This window comes from Podarcis pityusensis, assembly GCF_964106645.2.
Source record: "Podarcis pityusensis genome assembly, chromosome: 4".
NCBI lineage: Eukaryota > Metazoa > Chordata > Lepidosauria > Squamata > Lacertidae > Podarcis > Podarcis pityusensis.
Window position 1 is genome coordinate 73,383,670 of NC_138027.1, and position 16,661 is coordinate 73,400,330.

Sequence of the window (16,661 nt, forward strand, 5' to 3'; positions counted from 1 at the left end):
GTTGGCTTTTTAAATTAAAAGCAGCATTAGGAGGCTGTGACAGGAAAGAGGAGGACGGCTATTTAACAAGCATACATGGGATGCTGTTTTATACTGACTCAACTGTCCATGTAGCTCAGTATTGTCCACACGAACTGGCAGGACCTGTCCATGGCTTTTGGGCAGGAATCCCTCCCAAATTTACCTGGAGACGCCAGGGATTGAGTCTAGGACCTTTGCATGCAAAGCAGGTGCTCTGCCATTGAATGGAGGCTCTTCCACGAATAAATGTTCATACTCACAAGCGCAAATAAATAAGTAAGGCAGATGTGGCCCTTTTGAACATTTCACGCCCAGATTATCTCTCAGTGACTTTGTATGCAAACTCCATTACATTATTCCCACTCGATTAGCACTCTCCCAGCACAGTCCAAACCTGGGATCCACGGGGGTAATAAAGTTTGGAGTCAGCAGTTCTTGTGCTTTCTTGGATGAGCTGTTATATGTCCCTCACCCCAACTGAGCCAGAGCTACACCGGGCTATGTCCCTCCCCCCAGTTCAGCAGGGGCTTAGCCAGGAACTTTACACCAATATAAGTCCCCAAAAAGAAGTGCTCTGGGACATGGCAAGGAGAGATGTACACCAATTCCAAATGTGGTTCAGTTCAGTCATGCAACTTATGACCGTATCATCAAAATTTGGACCCACACTCACCTGCTGATGGTAGCTCCTCCTGGAGGCTCTTGCATGGAGTTTTGAGTTAAGGGCAAAAGCCCAAGTTACACCAGCTTCCTGTAGTTAGCATTGCTCTGCAAATCCTTTCTCTGCATTCAACGATTTATTTCAGTTTGTTTTCCACACAGGACTATATTAGCACTAAGTCACTCCGAATTACCTTTTAAAAGATTGTGCTTTTTAAAATAATAATAAAAAACGTTTAAATGTTGATATTGGTATGTTGAACTGATCTACGTTGTCTATTCTTGTGACTTTTTATACTGGTCATGATTTGGTGGCGAAATAACGATTTTGATTGTCTTAGGTGAAGTATATACTTGGGGAGATAACGATGAAGGACAGCTTGGAGATGGAACAACTAATGCTATCCAAAGGCCACGCCTGGTTGCAGCACTTCAGGGCAAAAAAATCAATAGAGTGGCCTGTGGCTCAGCACACACCTTAGCCTGGTCCACCAGCAAGCCTGCTAATGCAGGCAAGCTCCCTACCCAGGTAAAATTATGCTTTTTAAACCATATGTCTTAAGCCAGGTGTGGGGACCCTTTGACTATCCATTTGTTGCTGCACTGCAATTTCCATCATCCCCAGTAAGCATGGCCCAATGGCCAGGGATGGGGTGGGTTCAGCAACATCTGGGCAACCAAATATTCCCCACATCTGGTTCAAACTCTTGGGAAACTGTCTAAACTGTTAGCACTCTATGGCTCTGTGTTAATAATTATTGGTCCCCCCCCCCCCCACTTACCCATTGGTAACATCTTCTTAGCGGCTGCCTACCATGATGGTTAAGGCTATGCTGAGTATTTTCCTGTTTCAGCTTTTTGGTCAAAAGTAGATTTTCTTTTGAAGTGGTTGAAAAGCCTAGGAGTGAGGCGGCACCATGTTGCTAAGTCGGTATGAGATGTGGTTTTGTTACACCACTGAGGACAAAGCCATTTGAAAATGAGAGCAGTGCACCGTTGTTCCCAGTCAGAAGGCACATGCCTAACAGAATACAATTGCAGTGCTCCAATAGTCAACCATATCTGGCTTTGTGGTGACTTCACTGAGGGGCAAGCGATGCTGAGGGTAAACAAACTAGTTAAGAATTTTGGAGACATTGGTGAAAAAACACTGAAAGGCTGTGCATGGGTTGGGTTTTTTTTTACATTGCAATAATAGGTACAGTGAATAGCTGGGGCTCTGCTGTGTCTTTCCTGAGGCCCCTCTTGTGAGTTTTATACCTGTTCACACTGTAAAGCCATGGAAACTTCCTGAAAACTTGCATAAATCAAATGTGAGCTTTTGTCAATCCAAACTGCTTTGCAATGACTAATATGATGGGAGGAGCAACATCCGTACCCTTGGATAGCAAGAAATTAGAAAAGTGCCAGAAGTTTTACTACAAGAGCCATGAATATATCAATGAAATATGGGATGGATACTGTGAGGGAGAGCAGAAGGATTGTTTTTTGGTTTTTTAAAACATGCTGTGTATTTTGCAGTGTAGTCGTAATTTCACCAACATTGATAGGATACCTTTTCTGGCCCCTAACAGTATTCAAAAATTCCTTCTTGGCTATGCCATGTATTAACCTTTGGAGATAACAAATCTCAAGCAAAGGCAATATCTGGATATTCAGTAGATAGGCTAGCTAAATGGACTGTGCCTGATACTATCTCATTTAGCGTATGACTTATTCAGTGGTCATTAAACCCTAACAACATGCTTGTTCCAGGTTCCTATGGAGTACAACCATCTACAGGAAATTCCTATAATTGCTTTAAGAAACAGATTGCTGCTCCTTCACCACATCTCCGAACTCTTTTGTCCTTGCATCCCCATGTTTGATCTCGAGGGACGCCTTGATGAAACCGGCCAGGGTCCTTCCGTGGGCTTTGATACGTTACGTGGAATTTTGATCTCTCAAGGAAAGGTATCTATCCCAACGTCAGCTTCTCCACTAAAAATGACCTTCTAAGAAAAATATGTCACAGTAATGACATGCAAACGGTGCCCTAAGTTCTCTTCAGGTCTTCTGTACAGACCCAATTATCTTCTGTATGAACTTCACGGGTGCAGACGCAGGGAATCTTAATGACAAAGTTTTCCCCTGTTGCGTTTCTGTCCATATCTGCTTAACAGCATTTCACATTTTTACCAGAAAGCGGACTGCATCTTTTCCTCCTGAGTGAGTCAGACGCTAAGGGGAAATTTACATCTTCAAAATGTGATTGCCATTGCTTTGCTTACTTACTTATGGTACATGAAATCAAAACGGTAACAGTTGAGGTATCTTGTGGGTGTTCGTGTCCGGAGTCCTGAGACAGGGTGCCTGTAAGGATTCTGAGAAATGAAGTGTTGTTCACATGCTGCTCCTTTTGGTTTTGTTTTCCACTCTCACATGTTGGCTGTTTGGAGATGGAACCCTTGTCGCTATATCTTTTGTCACTGAGTTCCTATCTGCTTGCTCCTTGTTTTTTCCTGACACATGGGGACAGGGACATCGGGACAGTCATTTGTGGCTGCACAGTTGGGATGAGGGCAGTTGTATGGAGCTTCCAATTGAACAATGGGAGTTCTTTTTTATTTAAAAAAACACGTCGCTACCTCTTTTGCCGACATAATGTTTATGCTGCTTGAAAATGGCTGTGGACTGATCCCAAGGAGGTTTCAGTAGCAATGCCAACCCCACCCGGCAAACATAACTCAAGAATAGGATTGCATTCTCAACACCTTATTTTCTCCTTTTTCTAGGAGGCGGCTTTCAGAAAGGTTGTGCAAGCAACTATGGTGAGAGATCGCCAACATGGGCCTGTGGTAGAACTCAACAGAATTCAGGTCAGAATGCTGTGCTCTCTGAGTGCCTTGAATATGAATCTGTTGTTGTGCGAAAACTTTGCAGGGCTTTGTGCTCAGGCAATAGGCATGGTAGTTGTTATCATAACTGGTTAGAAAAAAGACGGTCCAAGAAGTTATTAGCATTACAAGTGCTTAGTTTGGGGGGGGGGTGAGCACTTGTAATCCTAATAACTTTGTGTGCTGCTCTCTTCTAACAAATTATGATGACAGCAGCCACGTTATGGTACTTTGGAAAAGCTCCAAGTTGTATATTAAAAAATGTTTTGGAGGCGATAAGACACCTACGCAGATGCGATTCCAGCTCCATTTATGCGTGATAAAGGACTGAAATTGTGGCTACCTGATGCCCCATAAGTAGGGTTTTATGTACATAAACAGTCTGAACTTAATTCATTTTGTCAAAATATTCTCATCTGCTGTTCATTGTACAACAGGCCCAGAGCGGGGTACACAAAGCATTATGAAATAAAACACCTATAATAAAATTCCAACAAATATATTCTCAGCCTTAACCAGCCGGTAAATGGCTGGGCCAACAAAGGCTTCGTCAGCTGGTGAAACTGAGAAAAGTGAAGCCCATCTTTATCAGTGATGCACCTCAGTGGTTGTGAATGATAAAGATTGTGCATCTCAGGCTTTCTAAGTTAGGTTGTGTGCCTGGGTATCTCCTCAAAAGTGATGTTCAACAGACATGCGGCACCAAGCAGGCTGTGGCAGGTGAATTCAGACCTGATCTTTCACCAAATATGATTTCAGTGTTTGTGAGATGGAACCTTTTCTTCCAAGCCTAATTATGACCTCCTCTTTCAAAATCTGCCCCCTGCATGGCAATTAGGCTTTTAAGAAAAGCTTCCTTAGTGCCAATAGGAATTTTTTTCAATGACTAATGGTTGTATAGGTGTTAGTGTGTGTGTGTGTTACAGCTGGGGAGGGTTATCCTTCTACATGCCCCCCAAATCCCTCCCCAATGCAGCAATTAGATTTGTCTGGAGGAAAACTATGTGCTCCCCACACCCCCAAAGCTTAATTATTATACAAGGAGAGGTGAACGTCAGGGACAGTGATAGAGAATGGAATGGATTGATGGGGATGTGAGAGAGGGGTGGGATGGCTGTGTCCCCTACCACCATTGGCATGCTGCCCCCACAACAGATTTCTTCTGAGGGAATGCAGCCATTTTTTTGTGGGGGTGGGGGTGGGGAAGGGTCCCAAGCCTGACTTATAAAGTACTTAACGCTTTGAGTTAACATGCTGAAGAGAGTGCTTCTTAACCAATATTCAGTGAATGGCTTGGATCTTAAAATATAAGTGAACAAGGGCAAGTCGATGTAACAAAAGCTTGCCATTCCTTCCTCTCCCATGCAGCCATTTTGCTCCCTGAGTTAACTTCTAGAAGTGGGGGGGACGAGGGGTATCCTGGAAAATATGCAGTTGGGTAGACAATAATAATTATACTTTTATTATTTATACCCCGCCCATCTGGCTGGGTTTCTCCAGCCATTCTGGCGGCGGCTTACAGATTATTTGCCCCAAAATCTCATGGGGCTCCTCCCAATTTTGAATGGTTCCTCCCTCTGTCAGCAACCTCTAAAATCTCACAGCAGGGAGGAGCAAATGGACAAACTTTTCTTCCATGAATTTTCTACTGTTCGTGTAATATTCTTTACTTATTTGTGAAGTTCATTTGTCGTGTTGGCTTTTATAGTGTGCTTGTTCTTTGTTTTGTTTTAAAAAAGGAAAGCTAACCTGAAAAGAACTAGGGAAGCCATCAAACGGCCACTCCTGTACTCTGTGTGTAGCTTTTTTTTTGTTAAAGCCCTGGAGTCGGATATGATATAAAAAGTGTGCTTTCTCTCATCTTTGTACCTTTTATTCCCACATGATCTTGGGCTGCTTTTGCTTACATAGCTTGGGAGAACTTCAAATTGCCTTGAGTACTCTTAAGGCCCAGGAAACAAACATTTGGGCATCACATGGGGTCACATTGAGGAGGATGTGGGTTAGGAGAAGAACTTCCAGTGACGCGGGAAAGCTGAATGCCAAGCCTCAGGCCAAATGTGCCTTTTCAAAAGAAATTTCTTCAAAGGCTGAATATGAAGTATTGTTTTAATACACTGACTAAAACGTAGAAAGGAAGCTTGGCTTGCTTTTGTGATATAATGTGGAGCATATTGCCAGGTCTACCTGAATGACAGAGTAGTCTGCCTGCCCGCCTGCCTGCCTTTGTGGCATAGGGAGGGGTGGGAGGACTGAATTTATGGCAGGGGTATGGTGGGAAATGCTCTAAATTTCGCATATGCTGTGAAGCGTAGAGGAATATTTTAACACCAACACTGCATTGGGATTTGGTCTGTCATAAAGTTTAAACATTGCAATAGCCTTACTGTGGTTTTCAAAGAGAGGTCTAAGGTATGAGATGGAAAAAGCTTTTTTCCATAGGAAAACGTAAATGTTCTAAGGAACTTCAGAACACTAAAGATCTCTACCTCTGTCCGTATCCCTCTACGGTCGTACCTTGGTTTTCAAACAGCTTAGTTCTCGAACGTTTTGACTCCTTAACGCCGCAAACCCGGAAGTGACTATTCTGGTTTGCGAACTATTTTAGGAAGCCAAACATTCGACGGGGCTTCTGCGACTTCCGATTGGCTGCAGGAGCTTCCTGCAGGAGCTAATCAGAAGCCACACTTTGGTTTTCGAACGTTTTGGAAGTCGAACGGACTTCTGGAACAGATTCCGTTCGACTTCCAAGGTACGACTGTATAAGTATTGTTGACTCTATCCAGAAGTGATGCTCCTGAATCTCAGGCAGAGTGTTCAATCCATCTCTGGAGCCATCTTTCTTAACTGGGAATGCTGAATCTGGGATCCAAACAATTGCGGAGCATTTATTGCAGAAAAACAGTTCAGGGGAAGTTGCAAGATTGAAAAGCAACTCTTGTACTCTCCTAAAAGAAGTTCTAGGGGCCATCATTTCACTACCTCTTTTTGGTCACAATTTCCTCTATGTAGGTGCTGAGCTGTTTGTTATTTTTTTTCCCCCATAACATGTATGCCTTCAAAAATTCCTTCTGAAATAAAGTCACTCCCTTGAGATGCACCCGCACACACAGAGATTCCACATTACTACAAGTATCCCAGTACTGTTCATTAAGCATCAAGTGTTTGGTCTGTGAAATTTGAATTGTGTGATTAAGGTGTGCTTTCTTTCTTTTTACTATCAGGTAAAGCGTTCCAGAAGTAAAGGAGGATTGGCTGGCCCAGATGGCACAAAATCTGTCTTTGGACAGATGTGTGCTAAAATGAGCTCCTTCAGCCCAGACAGTCTTCTCCTACCTCATCGTGTTTGGAAAGTCAAATTTGTGGGTAAGCATTCCCCCCCCCCCCATATGTCTTAACTTGTCCAGCATTTTTTCCCCTTTTTCTTCAATAGTGTGTTTTGCAATAGAAGAGAAAAGTAGAAATGTAAAAAACGCATGAACAAGCCACCCCTGGCAATTGTAGTAAAATTTTGTAAACTAGTTGTCAATAAAAATGATTCCATACTTGTCATACTCAAATGGAAAGCCATGCCAGCTAAACAATAGTTGTAAAAATCAAACTCGCAGCGCAAATGTACAGTGCCTTATGAATTGTATTTCACTTTGTACTAACGGTGAGGAAAAATGAATTTCAGATTAAATCTGAAATTAATTTAATTTAGGGCTGAACTTGGATTCTTCTAGCCATGGTGAAATCAATTATTCATATTGGAAAGTTTTCCTTTGGTATTTTATTTAATATGTTGATCTGGTTCATGCAGTGCAGAAAGCTGCATGAAGGTGCAAACTCTTGGAGAGGAACTTGCAACTGCTTTGCTCCCAATCCCCCTAACCTGCCCTTCTTTCTGCAACCCTATGTTTAGCTAAACCAAGGTTTGGCTTAGCATGTTGTCCCAACCATCGTGGATAAGCCTTTTCCTCATTAACTGTGGGCTATACCTAAGGCTTGTTCACAGTTACAGCTTGTTGTTGTTGTTTTGTTTTATGGGAAGCTATTTGCTAATTAAATAAATAATAACCCCTATTTGGGGACTTCCCTGGCTTTTCTGGCCCACGTAGGACCAGTCTGGATAGTTGGCCTTAGGGAAGATTTGACGTTTTCTCCCCGCAAGCAGTTTTTGATCTGGGCTTCCACTGAAATGAGGCTGCATTTTAAGTAGTATTTTAATCTTGTTTTTAAGTTGTATTTTAACCAATTGTTTTTATACCTGATGTTAGCTGCCCTGAGCCTGGTCTTGGCCAGGGAGGGCAGGGTATAAATAAAATAAAATTAAATAAATAAATAAAATAACAAAAAACAAATACTTCTGCAACATATGAGTCCTGGTAGGACTACTGCATTCCTATGGCCAATAAATTCTTTGAAATATGTGACCTGTTCTGTCCCTGGAGATTGGAAGTGAGGCCACAACAAACAAAAAAACGACACATTTGGGAATTATTCATTTGCACTGCATGTAATCCCCACCTGCAACCTGACATAGCTGTAAGTGGCTCTCAAATTAATTTATCTTTAACACTGAAGTTTATGCCTCTTCTTTTTTTTGCCTTAGGTGAATCTGTAGATGATTGCGGTGGAGGCTACAGCGAATCAATAGCAGAAATGTGCGAGGAACTTCAGAACGGGCTGACGCCACTTTTGATTGTGACTCCCAACGGACGGGATGAATCTGGAGCAAACAGAGATTGCTTTCTCTTAAACCCTGCAGCAAAGTCTTTGTTGCACATGAACATGTTTCGTTTCCTCGGTAATTGCCACATCGTCATTGCCACATCTTTAAAGTCTTTGCAAAACTTTCATTGAATAACACGTACAAACTTCTCTCTTTGTCTTAAAAAAAAGGGGTTTTGCTGGGGATTGCCATTCGGACTGGGAGTCCTCTGAGCCTCAACCTTGCAGAACCTGTGTGGAAACAGTTGGCAGGAATGAACTTAACCATCGCTGATCTCAGTGAGGCAAGCATAAGCTTATGTTCATCCGTGTAAATATTAGTGAAATGTAAGACCGTTGCTTGGTCTGGTTATTACTACAGCTAGGGGGCCATGTTTATTGCCAGAAGCCTACTCTGTATTTGAATGGGTAAGATCCTGCTTTCCAGCTGTGATAAGAGATGGGGTAGGAAAAGAGGGAGGGAGCGACAGGTGAGTGAGTGTGAGCCAGTGGCACACCCCACCTTAAATCACATTGACAAGTTAATGTCTGACTAGTGTGTAATTGCAGTTCACATTTGTGGATATTGGTTACCCTTAGTCTGTAACCTAATACAGCTGAGTGGTGGGTGGGTGGGTGTGGGTGGGTGTGAATAAATTTCTGCTCTGCCACAGGTCAGCCCTCAGTTAAACTGAATTTAACTTAATCCAGACTTGAATGTTTCTGCTGGTGGTTCTGCCACTGGTGGCTTTCTGGGTGGAGAAGATGGTAGCTGCACACCAACTTTTGTAACACAAAATGGCTGCCATGGAGAATGTAGGATTGCACAAAAATGGACAGGACCACCCCAACAACTTTATGCTTACTGTGGGAAGTCAGTTATGCCCTGTTGTACTGATTATGAAGATCTCTCTCTCTCTCTCTCTCTCTCTCTCTCACACACACACACACACACACACACACCTGTGGTGCTGCTGCTGCTGTCGTCTTAACGACAACAGGAAGCATTCCTTAGTAACAGGAAATATATACAAGGTGTCCATGCCACTCCCATTTCACAGATGTTGCTTAAAAAGGACCTGCACATCTTGTCTCATAGCTTTCTTTCTAGGAGGACTAAAGGCTCGCTTTTTTTTGAAGAAAATAAAGTTCAGAATCTGGGGTGCCCTTCCAGGGGCAGTATGTGGTGCTTGGCAACCCTTGCTGAACACACCTCCACTGTGTCTTCTGGATGTCATTTCTTAGAAAATAAGTTCCTTATGAAATAATTTCTTTTTGGAGATTTTCTATTTTGCTCATCTCCTCTGTGTATTTTTATTCTCCTGTTATACTTAACAATTGCTGGAGCCCAGAATAGCTCTCCTATAATCTTCTGTACTTCAGTGACTGTGTGCCAACAGTTCCCGCGTAGGAATCTTCAGGTGACTCGCAAAAACAGGGCTTTATAACATCTCTGGCTGGTTTTTAGAAATAATTTCCCACTATCTCCTGCGATTCTGCAAACGTTGCAGGCTTGCTTACAGAACTATGAAGACCCCATGATGGATTTAGAAGTATTTTGTGGGAAAGGCTTTACGTGGGTTTGTTTTTTTCCGTTTGAAAGGTTGATAAGGATTTCATTCCTGGGCTTATGTACATCCGAGACAATGAAGCTACTTCCGAAGAATTTGAAGCCATGAGCCTGCCTTTCACAGTGCCAAATGCGAGCGGTCAAGACATTCAGCTTAGTTCCAAATACGCCCATATTACACTGGATAATCGTGCGGAGTATGTGAGGCTGGCGATAAACTATAGGTTTGTGGAACACTACTATTCTCCTGCTTTCCTCCCGCGATCATTTGCATTTCCCCTAGAGCCCTGATCATGGGTTATCACGGGGGAAGTCTGTAGCTCAGTGGCAAAGCCTCGTGTCTTGCATGCAAAGAGACAGAGATTCAGTCACTGCCATCTCCTTGTGGCGCTGAGACACTCCTGCCTGGAATCATGGAGAACTGCTGTCAATCAGTGTAAATAATGCTCCCCTAGGTGGACCATTGATCTGACCCAGAGTTTCTCAAACATGGGTCTCCAGCTACAGTTCCCAACATCCCTGACCACTGGTCCTGCTAGCTAGGGATATTGGGAGTTGTAGTCCCAAAACAGCTGGAGACCCAAGTTTGGGAAACCCTGACCTGACTAGATATATAAGGCACCTTCTTACATTCCTAAAAGCTCTTGGGATCATGGACCAGTTTATTATGAGTACTTGCGCCAGAATTCTTTTAAGCCTCTTTTCATTCCTCCTATAGATCCATATAATTAACAAGCATATCAATGACTATCCCTTTCACTCATAAAATGTGTGTATTTTGGCAGACTTCATGAATTCGATGAGCAAGTCGCGGCAGTTCGGGAAGGGATGGCCCGCGTTGTTCCTGTTCCACTTCTTTCCCTTTTCACAGGATATGAGCTGGAAACAATGGTATGTGTGTGCAGCCATCACTACTTCGGGGCAACTTAGTAAAAAGCGAAAGGCAAAAGCCCAGGCCAAATATTAGTACAGGAGACTCCCTGTTTACATGGGGTTTACATTCCGGCCTTCGTACAAAAGTGAAATCTGTGTAAATGGGGAGCACCTTCTGTACCTCTCGCTCAGAGTTCTTCCTCAGAGCCCAAACGGGACATCGTCTTTGGGCTCTGAGGAAGGTCTCCTTATGGACTGGAGGCGTAGCGGGGCTTTGTTGAGGCTCTTCAAGTCTCCCCTCCGGACTTCCAGCCTTCTGGTGCAGCACATGACTTGAGCACACGTAAATTGGCGGCGGGGCTGCCTATATGTGCAGAGGCGGTTTTAGGGCTGCACGACTAGTTCAGCTGCAGGGGGCGGCACAACAGCGCTGGCAGAGCAGAGCGTGAGAGACGGGGGGGGGGGCAGAATTTAACGGTGCACAGGGTGCCAATGAAATTTGAGAACCCAAAGTATGTGAATCGGGACATTTCCTTGAACTTGTTATGTAGCAAAAGAGTTGCAGTAGGTTATGCCTTGTTATTGGCCAAAGGTTAAGATTACTCTGACTTACACAATTGCCCCATCGGCATGTGCTACAAGGGTTGCTTTGTGCACTTTTTTTTTTAAAAAAAGCATGGATTAAACTTTGGGCCAAGTCATTGGCTTGCAGTCTTAGCGGCTGCTATATAATGGAGAGTGGGGGAGAACTGGCCCAAGTCATCTGTTACTTCTGTCAGGAACAGTGAATTCCTTTTTGCTCCTTTCGGTTTGTAGGCCATCCTCAAAGGTGGGGTATGCTTATGGCTGTAAAGCCAGGCTCTCCTGTGCAATGCTAGTACGGCTACTGTGTAATACAGCTTTGCATGTTTAAAAATGGCAACAACAGATAGCTCTAAATATGCTCTAGCTTGCACATACTGACAGGTGAGGTGAAGAACTAAAACTAAGGACCTGGTAGGACTAATGACAGCAAACCACTCCACGTTTTTCAATTCCTGGCCTCTAAAAATGGAATATGACACCCCAGCTTCAGGAAAAAATGCAAAATGTGAAGAATAAAATTGAGTTAGGCCAGATGCCACTTTGAACTCTGATCCCCCATGTTTTCACATGCAGTATTAAGAAAATACATTCTCTGTTCAGTGGTCCTAAAAAATCCATGTTTACCTTTAACATGACAGGATTTCAGGAAATAGTGGGGCACTTTTTTAAAATAGAAGACTCTCTTGTTTTTGCTATATTTTGAGCGATTACAAATTAAGAAACATTTTTTTTTAAAAAAAATCACAAATACAGACAACCCCCAATTCCCACAGGGGTGTCAGTGAAATCGTGTACATTTGAACCACCATTGGAAAAGCCTGCAAACACCTTGTTCTGTCCCTGCTCCATCCCACCCCTTTTTGTGATGTTTCCTGGATGCTTGTGGGTTCAGTGCGATGTGTGTTTGCGCACATGTGTAAATGTGCGTACACAATTTGAAAACTTTAAAAAAATACAATATAAATGCATTGGTTATTTAATGCATTCATTGAAAAAGAATTCTTCCTCTACCAAGGGTTTGTAGACATGGCTCCAAATTTTGGGAACTGGGGGCATTTTATATACACAATATTATCACTCATACTCACCTGATCTTAATGCATCACTGCAGACTAATCATTGTTATCGGTTGCTAAAAGCTCTCCATTTTTAATGTGCTTTAAAACACAGTCGTGCTGATGCATAATAGTAAGTAGTAATGCTCTCACTGGAAAAAAACCAACGTGTGCACACACACATTTATGATAGATTCCCTTGGCATTATTCTGTTCTCTGCTCCCCCCCCCCCCTGCAGGTCTGTGGAAGTCCAGATATCCCTCTTCATCTTCTGAAATCTGTGGCCACATATAAAGGGATCGAGCCCACCGCTTCTCTTATACAGTGGTTCTGGGAGGTGATGGAATCCTTTTCCAACACAGAACGCTCGCTCTTTCTGCGCTTTGTGTGGGGCAGGACCAGGCTACCTCGAACAATTGCAGATTTCAGAGGCAGGGACTTTGTCATCCAGGTACGACATGGAGAATTCCAGATGGATTGTGGACTGCAATGAGCTCTAATGAATTTCTAGCCTGTACCATTATTATTATTATTTTTGACTAACATTGCTCATTTTTCTCTTGGATTCTGCATGTACTGTATGAAATCCTTGTGTGTGCATGGTGCTCTACAAGAAAAGAGCAGGCAACTCTTAACCTCCAGAATTGCCTGGAAAATTTGTACTTTTAGAGATTTTCTTGCTACAGTTGCAGTTTGCCCTTTCCTCTATAACTGCTGTTTAAATTTAGCCTGAATGCACTAGCTGGCTCCAAACTTACTGTACAATGCATTGTTTGTGATTACAGCATTAACAGACATTTCTTGATCTTATGATTTTTCTACTGAATAGGTGACTTGTGTTTCCACTGGCAACAGTTGCCTACTTTGAGGTGAACTTAAAAAGTTAAATATTTTTCGTGAAGGATTATTATTTTTTCATATTAATGGCTTAAGTCAGCCAATGACACGGAGGGGGGGGGAAAGGATGGCAAGATAGTGTAGGTTGAAAAAGTTCAGTTTTTCAAACAATGTTTAAGAAGGCGTGTGATGCACATAATAAGGAAGTGAAAATACAAATTGTAAGGGGCTTGCTTTTCTTGGCGAGAGGGTGAGGAAAAAACACCCAAGTGTGTTCATATGATTTGCTGCAAAGGTTCTGTTTGTGGTGGCTGATTCAGCAAAACTGACATTTCCATTTCTCTTTTGACCTGACAGGTTCTCGATAAATACAATCCTCCAGACCACTTCCTCCCAGAGTCTTATACGTGCTTCTTTCTGCTGAAGCTGCCTAGGTATTCTTGCAAACAGGTGCTGGAAGAGAAACTGAAATACGCCATCCATTTCTGTAAATCTATAGACACTGACGACTATGCCCGAATAGCGCTGACGGGAGAGCCGACCGCTGACGATAGTAGCGATGACTCGGACAACGAGGATGCAGACTCTTTTGCTTCGGATTCAACACAGGACTACCTGACAGGCCACTGAGCAGGGGGAATGCTCCTTGCCGGAGCTTGATGTTACGAGCACTGAGGCCAAAGCGCCACAACACGTAGCATTGAGCAGCGGGCCGTCGTAGTGAAGAGAGCAGAGAGGCATATAATAACCAGAGAACTACTAATTATTAACTGAACACAGGGAGCTTGCGTTACTCATTGTAGGAATGATGGCTGATAAATGAAGTAACTTCCTTTTAGAGTAAATGGGTGCCGTGAACGGGCACTGAACTGTCTATTTTGATAGCTGAAGGGTCCCCTTCTCTCCCCCCCCCTTTATGCTGCACTGCAGGTAGAACTTTGTGTTTACTGATGTGTTGTAAATGTTTATAAAATATTACTAGAGTAGAATTCCAAAAAAATTGAAAAAATTTAAATTGTGGGTGCAATAGGTTTTTTTTCTTCCAAATTAAGTGTTGTGTTCTCTGCATCTTCTTGATTGTATATTGGAACTACTGTGCAATGACTGAATAGTATTATAAATATTTCAATTAACTTTACTAGTTGTTTTGTTTATTAAAAGAAACTTTTTGGAACACTCCGTTATCAGTATTCCTTACGTTCACAAACTCAACGCCTCATTAACCCCACTCCACTTTTCAGTGTCTATATTTTAGCTTCTAAATATATACATAAATATATATATAATGTATCTTGGACTGATAACTTTCTGTGCACTCCAGAATTCTTAACATGGGAAATTTACTGTACATAATGGTGCAATGTATATGCAAAAATTATAATTTCCCGCTGAATAAAACATCTGTCACAAACAGTTTAGTAGGGCTTTTTAATGTGAGAAACCTTCCACGGGATTTTGAGGTACCTAAAGATGGCTTCTAAAGAATCACTAGGTGCCTACATGAGACAAGTCAGATTGCTCAGCTAAAACTTAAAAGAATGGGACAAATCCAAGCTTATTCTTGAGGTTAGCTCCCAGACTAAAAGGTTGTGGTAGACTTAGCTGTGAACTGGTGAGCTCCCACTCCCCCATTGCTCTTACTGCTTCTAAAAGAAGAGTTTTTAAGGGAGCACTGTTTGGGAAAAATTGCTGTTAAAATTTCTTATCCCTACAGCTACTACTTTGTACTACCCAAATAGTACAAGTGTCTGGATTAATCTTTCACCAAGGTTTATTCAGCTAAATTTGAGGTGATTGTGCTCCTAAGTTATGATTTTGTGTGTTTCTTTTTAAGTCTTGCACATCAGTCACGTGGCAATATCAAATCTTTTACTTACTCCATGCTTTAAGTTTTTCTTTTTGGTTTTTTAAGGAACTGTAATTTGGCCATTATCAGTGATTTGCCTAGAGCTGTCAAATGGACACTTAGCTGGTATATAAATCACACTGTTCGGCTTCATCATCTCAATTGTTTCTGAACCCGTGCTTTCACTAACAGTTTCTCTTAATTTTCTGTAGTTAAGGCACAGGAATATTGGACTGCTGTTCTGATGAACTAAACAATTTTTCTTTTTAGACTCTTTGGATAAACAAGCTGTGATTGTTGATCAGGAGTCTGATCTCTATAGTAGAATGTATTCTATTGTACTCTATAGTATTATGGGAATGGTGGGTTTGCGGAATGTAGGTTACTGTGTTTTCATACTCATAGTAGACCCACTGAATAAAAGGGCATGATTTATTAAGGCCCATTCATTCGAATGGTCCTACGCTGAGTATAACTTAGTTGGATACAACCCATGGTAGTCTTGCATATTTTTTTTCCAATTAACTCTGAAAGTGTTGACAAAAGGGTATTATTTATAAAATTTATTATATCTTCTCCTTCTAGGGGAACCCCAGGTGGCAAACACACATGTAATAAAAACATAATCAAAACTTTAAAAACATTTAAAACCACCTGAAAACAATGAAATGCAGTAAGACATTTAGTCAAAGCGAATCCTTGTGAATGCACCCTAAAATGTGTTGCAATTGTAGCATGTGCTAAAGATAAAAGATTTTTTAAAAAAACTGGCTCCCACAGCTTCAAAAAATTATATACACACAAAGCAGTGCATCTGCCATCTGTCAAAGTCATGATTTGTAATGTTTTTTTTTATATCAAAGACAACCTCAAAGAAATATGCTGTCAGGTCAGTTAGAACTCAGCATTGTTGGAAAATAAAAAGGATCCGTTGATTATTTGAAAAGTGGAACAGTGTTTTAATCTTGGTGAGAGTTCTTTTTTTTTATTGTTAAAATTTGCCTTATCTGAAAACAAACAGCCTTATCGTAGTCCAGAAGGCTAATCCTTAATTAGGGTTCATTGACAAAGTTCTGCTTTAATAATTCTTGCCTTGTTCACTTCTGGTACATTGCAATGAGCTTCCTAAGAGCTCCTTTAAAGCTTGCTAATCAGTGCCTATCATTTGAATTGTCACTGTGTTGGATTATTTTGCAAGAAGGGGTGCCGTTATTTTGAGGCAAAACTGGAAGCCATGCAGTAAGATTTTCCTTAACCATCTTAGATTATCACATACGGTACTTCTCTCTCTCTCTCTCTCTCTCTCTCTCTCTCTCACACACACACACACACACACACACACACACACACACATTTTGATATTGGGCCAAGCAATTTGAGGCCCCTGCATTCACTATATTCCTCTGGCTTGTCAAATGCATTAACTTAAAACAAAAAACAAAACAATGCCTGCTCAGTTTCAGCCTTGCAAAGGAAACTTCCGGGTCTTAAATTGTGGAAGACTTAGTTGAAAATTCAAAGTGGCACAGAAGGGAAAGAGATGACCATTTTGGTAGCACCTGGATCTGCTGCAGACATAGCTATTGGAAGAAGTGTTGCTAATATCAGTCATAATACCACTTCCTGGCAGATTAGTCCAAAGGCA

General features: G+C 42.0%; 1 protein-coding gene and 1 long non-coding RNA gene across 6 annotated transcripts in view; one reads left to right on the top strand and one right to left on the bottom strand.

Annotated features, from left to right (window-relative positions):
• Positions 1-14,344, top strand: part of HERC2 (HECT and RLD domain containing E3 ubiquitin protein ligase 2) — a 96,297-nt gene extending 81,953 nt beyond the window's left edge. For all 5 annotated transcript variants that reach the window (XM_081001271.1, XM_081001275.1, XM_081001272.1 and 2 more), the window contains 10 exons: positions 1,023-1,210; positions 2,437-2,634; positions 3,456-3,539; positions 6,782-6,923; positions 8,152-8,346; positions 8,442-8,554; positions 9,853-10,043; positions 10,605-10,710; positions 12,572-12,784; positions 13,528-14,344. In XM_081001271.1, the coding sequence (XP_080857397.1) occupies positions 1,023-1,210; positions 2,437-2,634; positions 3,456-3,539; positions 6,782-6,923; positions 8,152-8,346; positions 8,442-8,554; positions 9,853-10,043; positions 10,605-10,710; positions 12,572-12,784; positions 13,528-13,800 (1,703 nt within the window). In that variant the 3' untranslated portion in view covers positions 13,801-14,344. The remainder of the gene's footprint in view (positions 1-1,022; positions 1,211-2,436; positions 2,635-3,455; positions 3,540-6,781; positions 6,924-8,151; positions 8,347-8,441; positions 8,555-9,852; positions 10,044-10,604; positions 10,711-12,571; positions 12,785-13,527) is intronic.
• The window catches only part of LOC308474908, a 306,542-nt gene that overhangs the window by 171,130 nt on the left and 118,751 nt on the right, over positions 1-16,661 (bottom strand). The window lies entirely within an intron of this gene.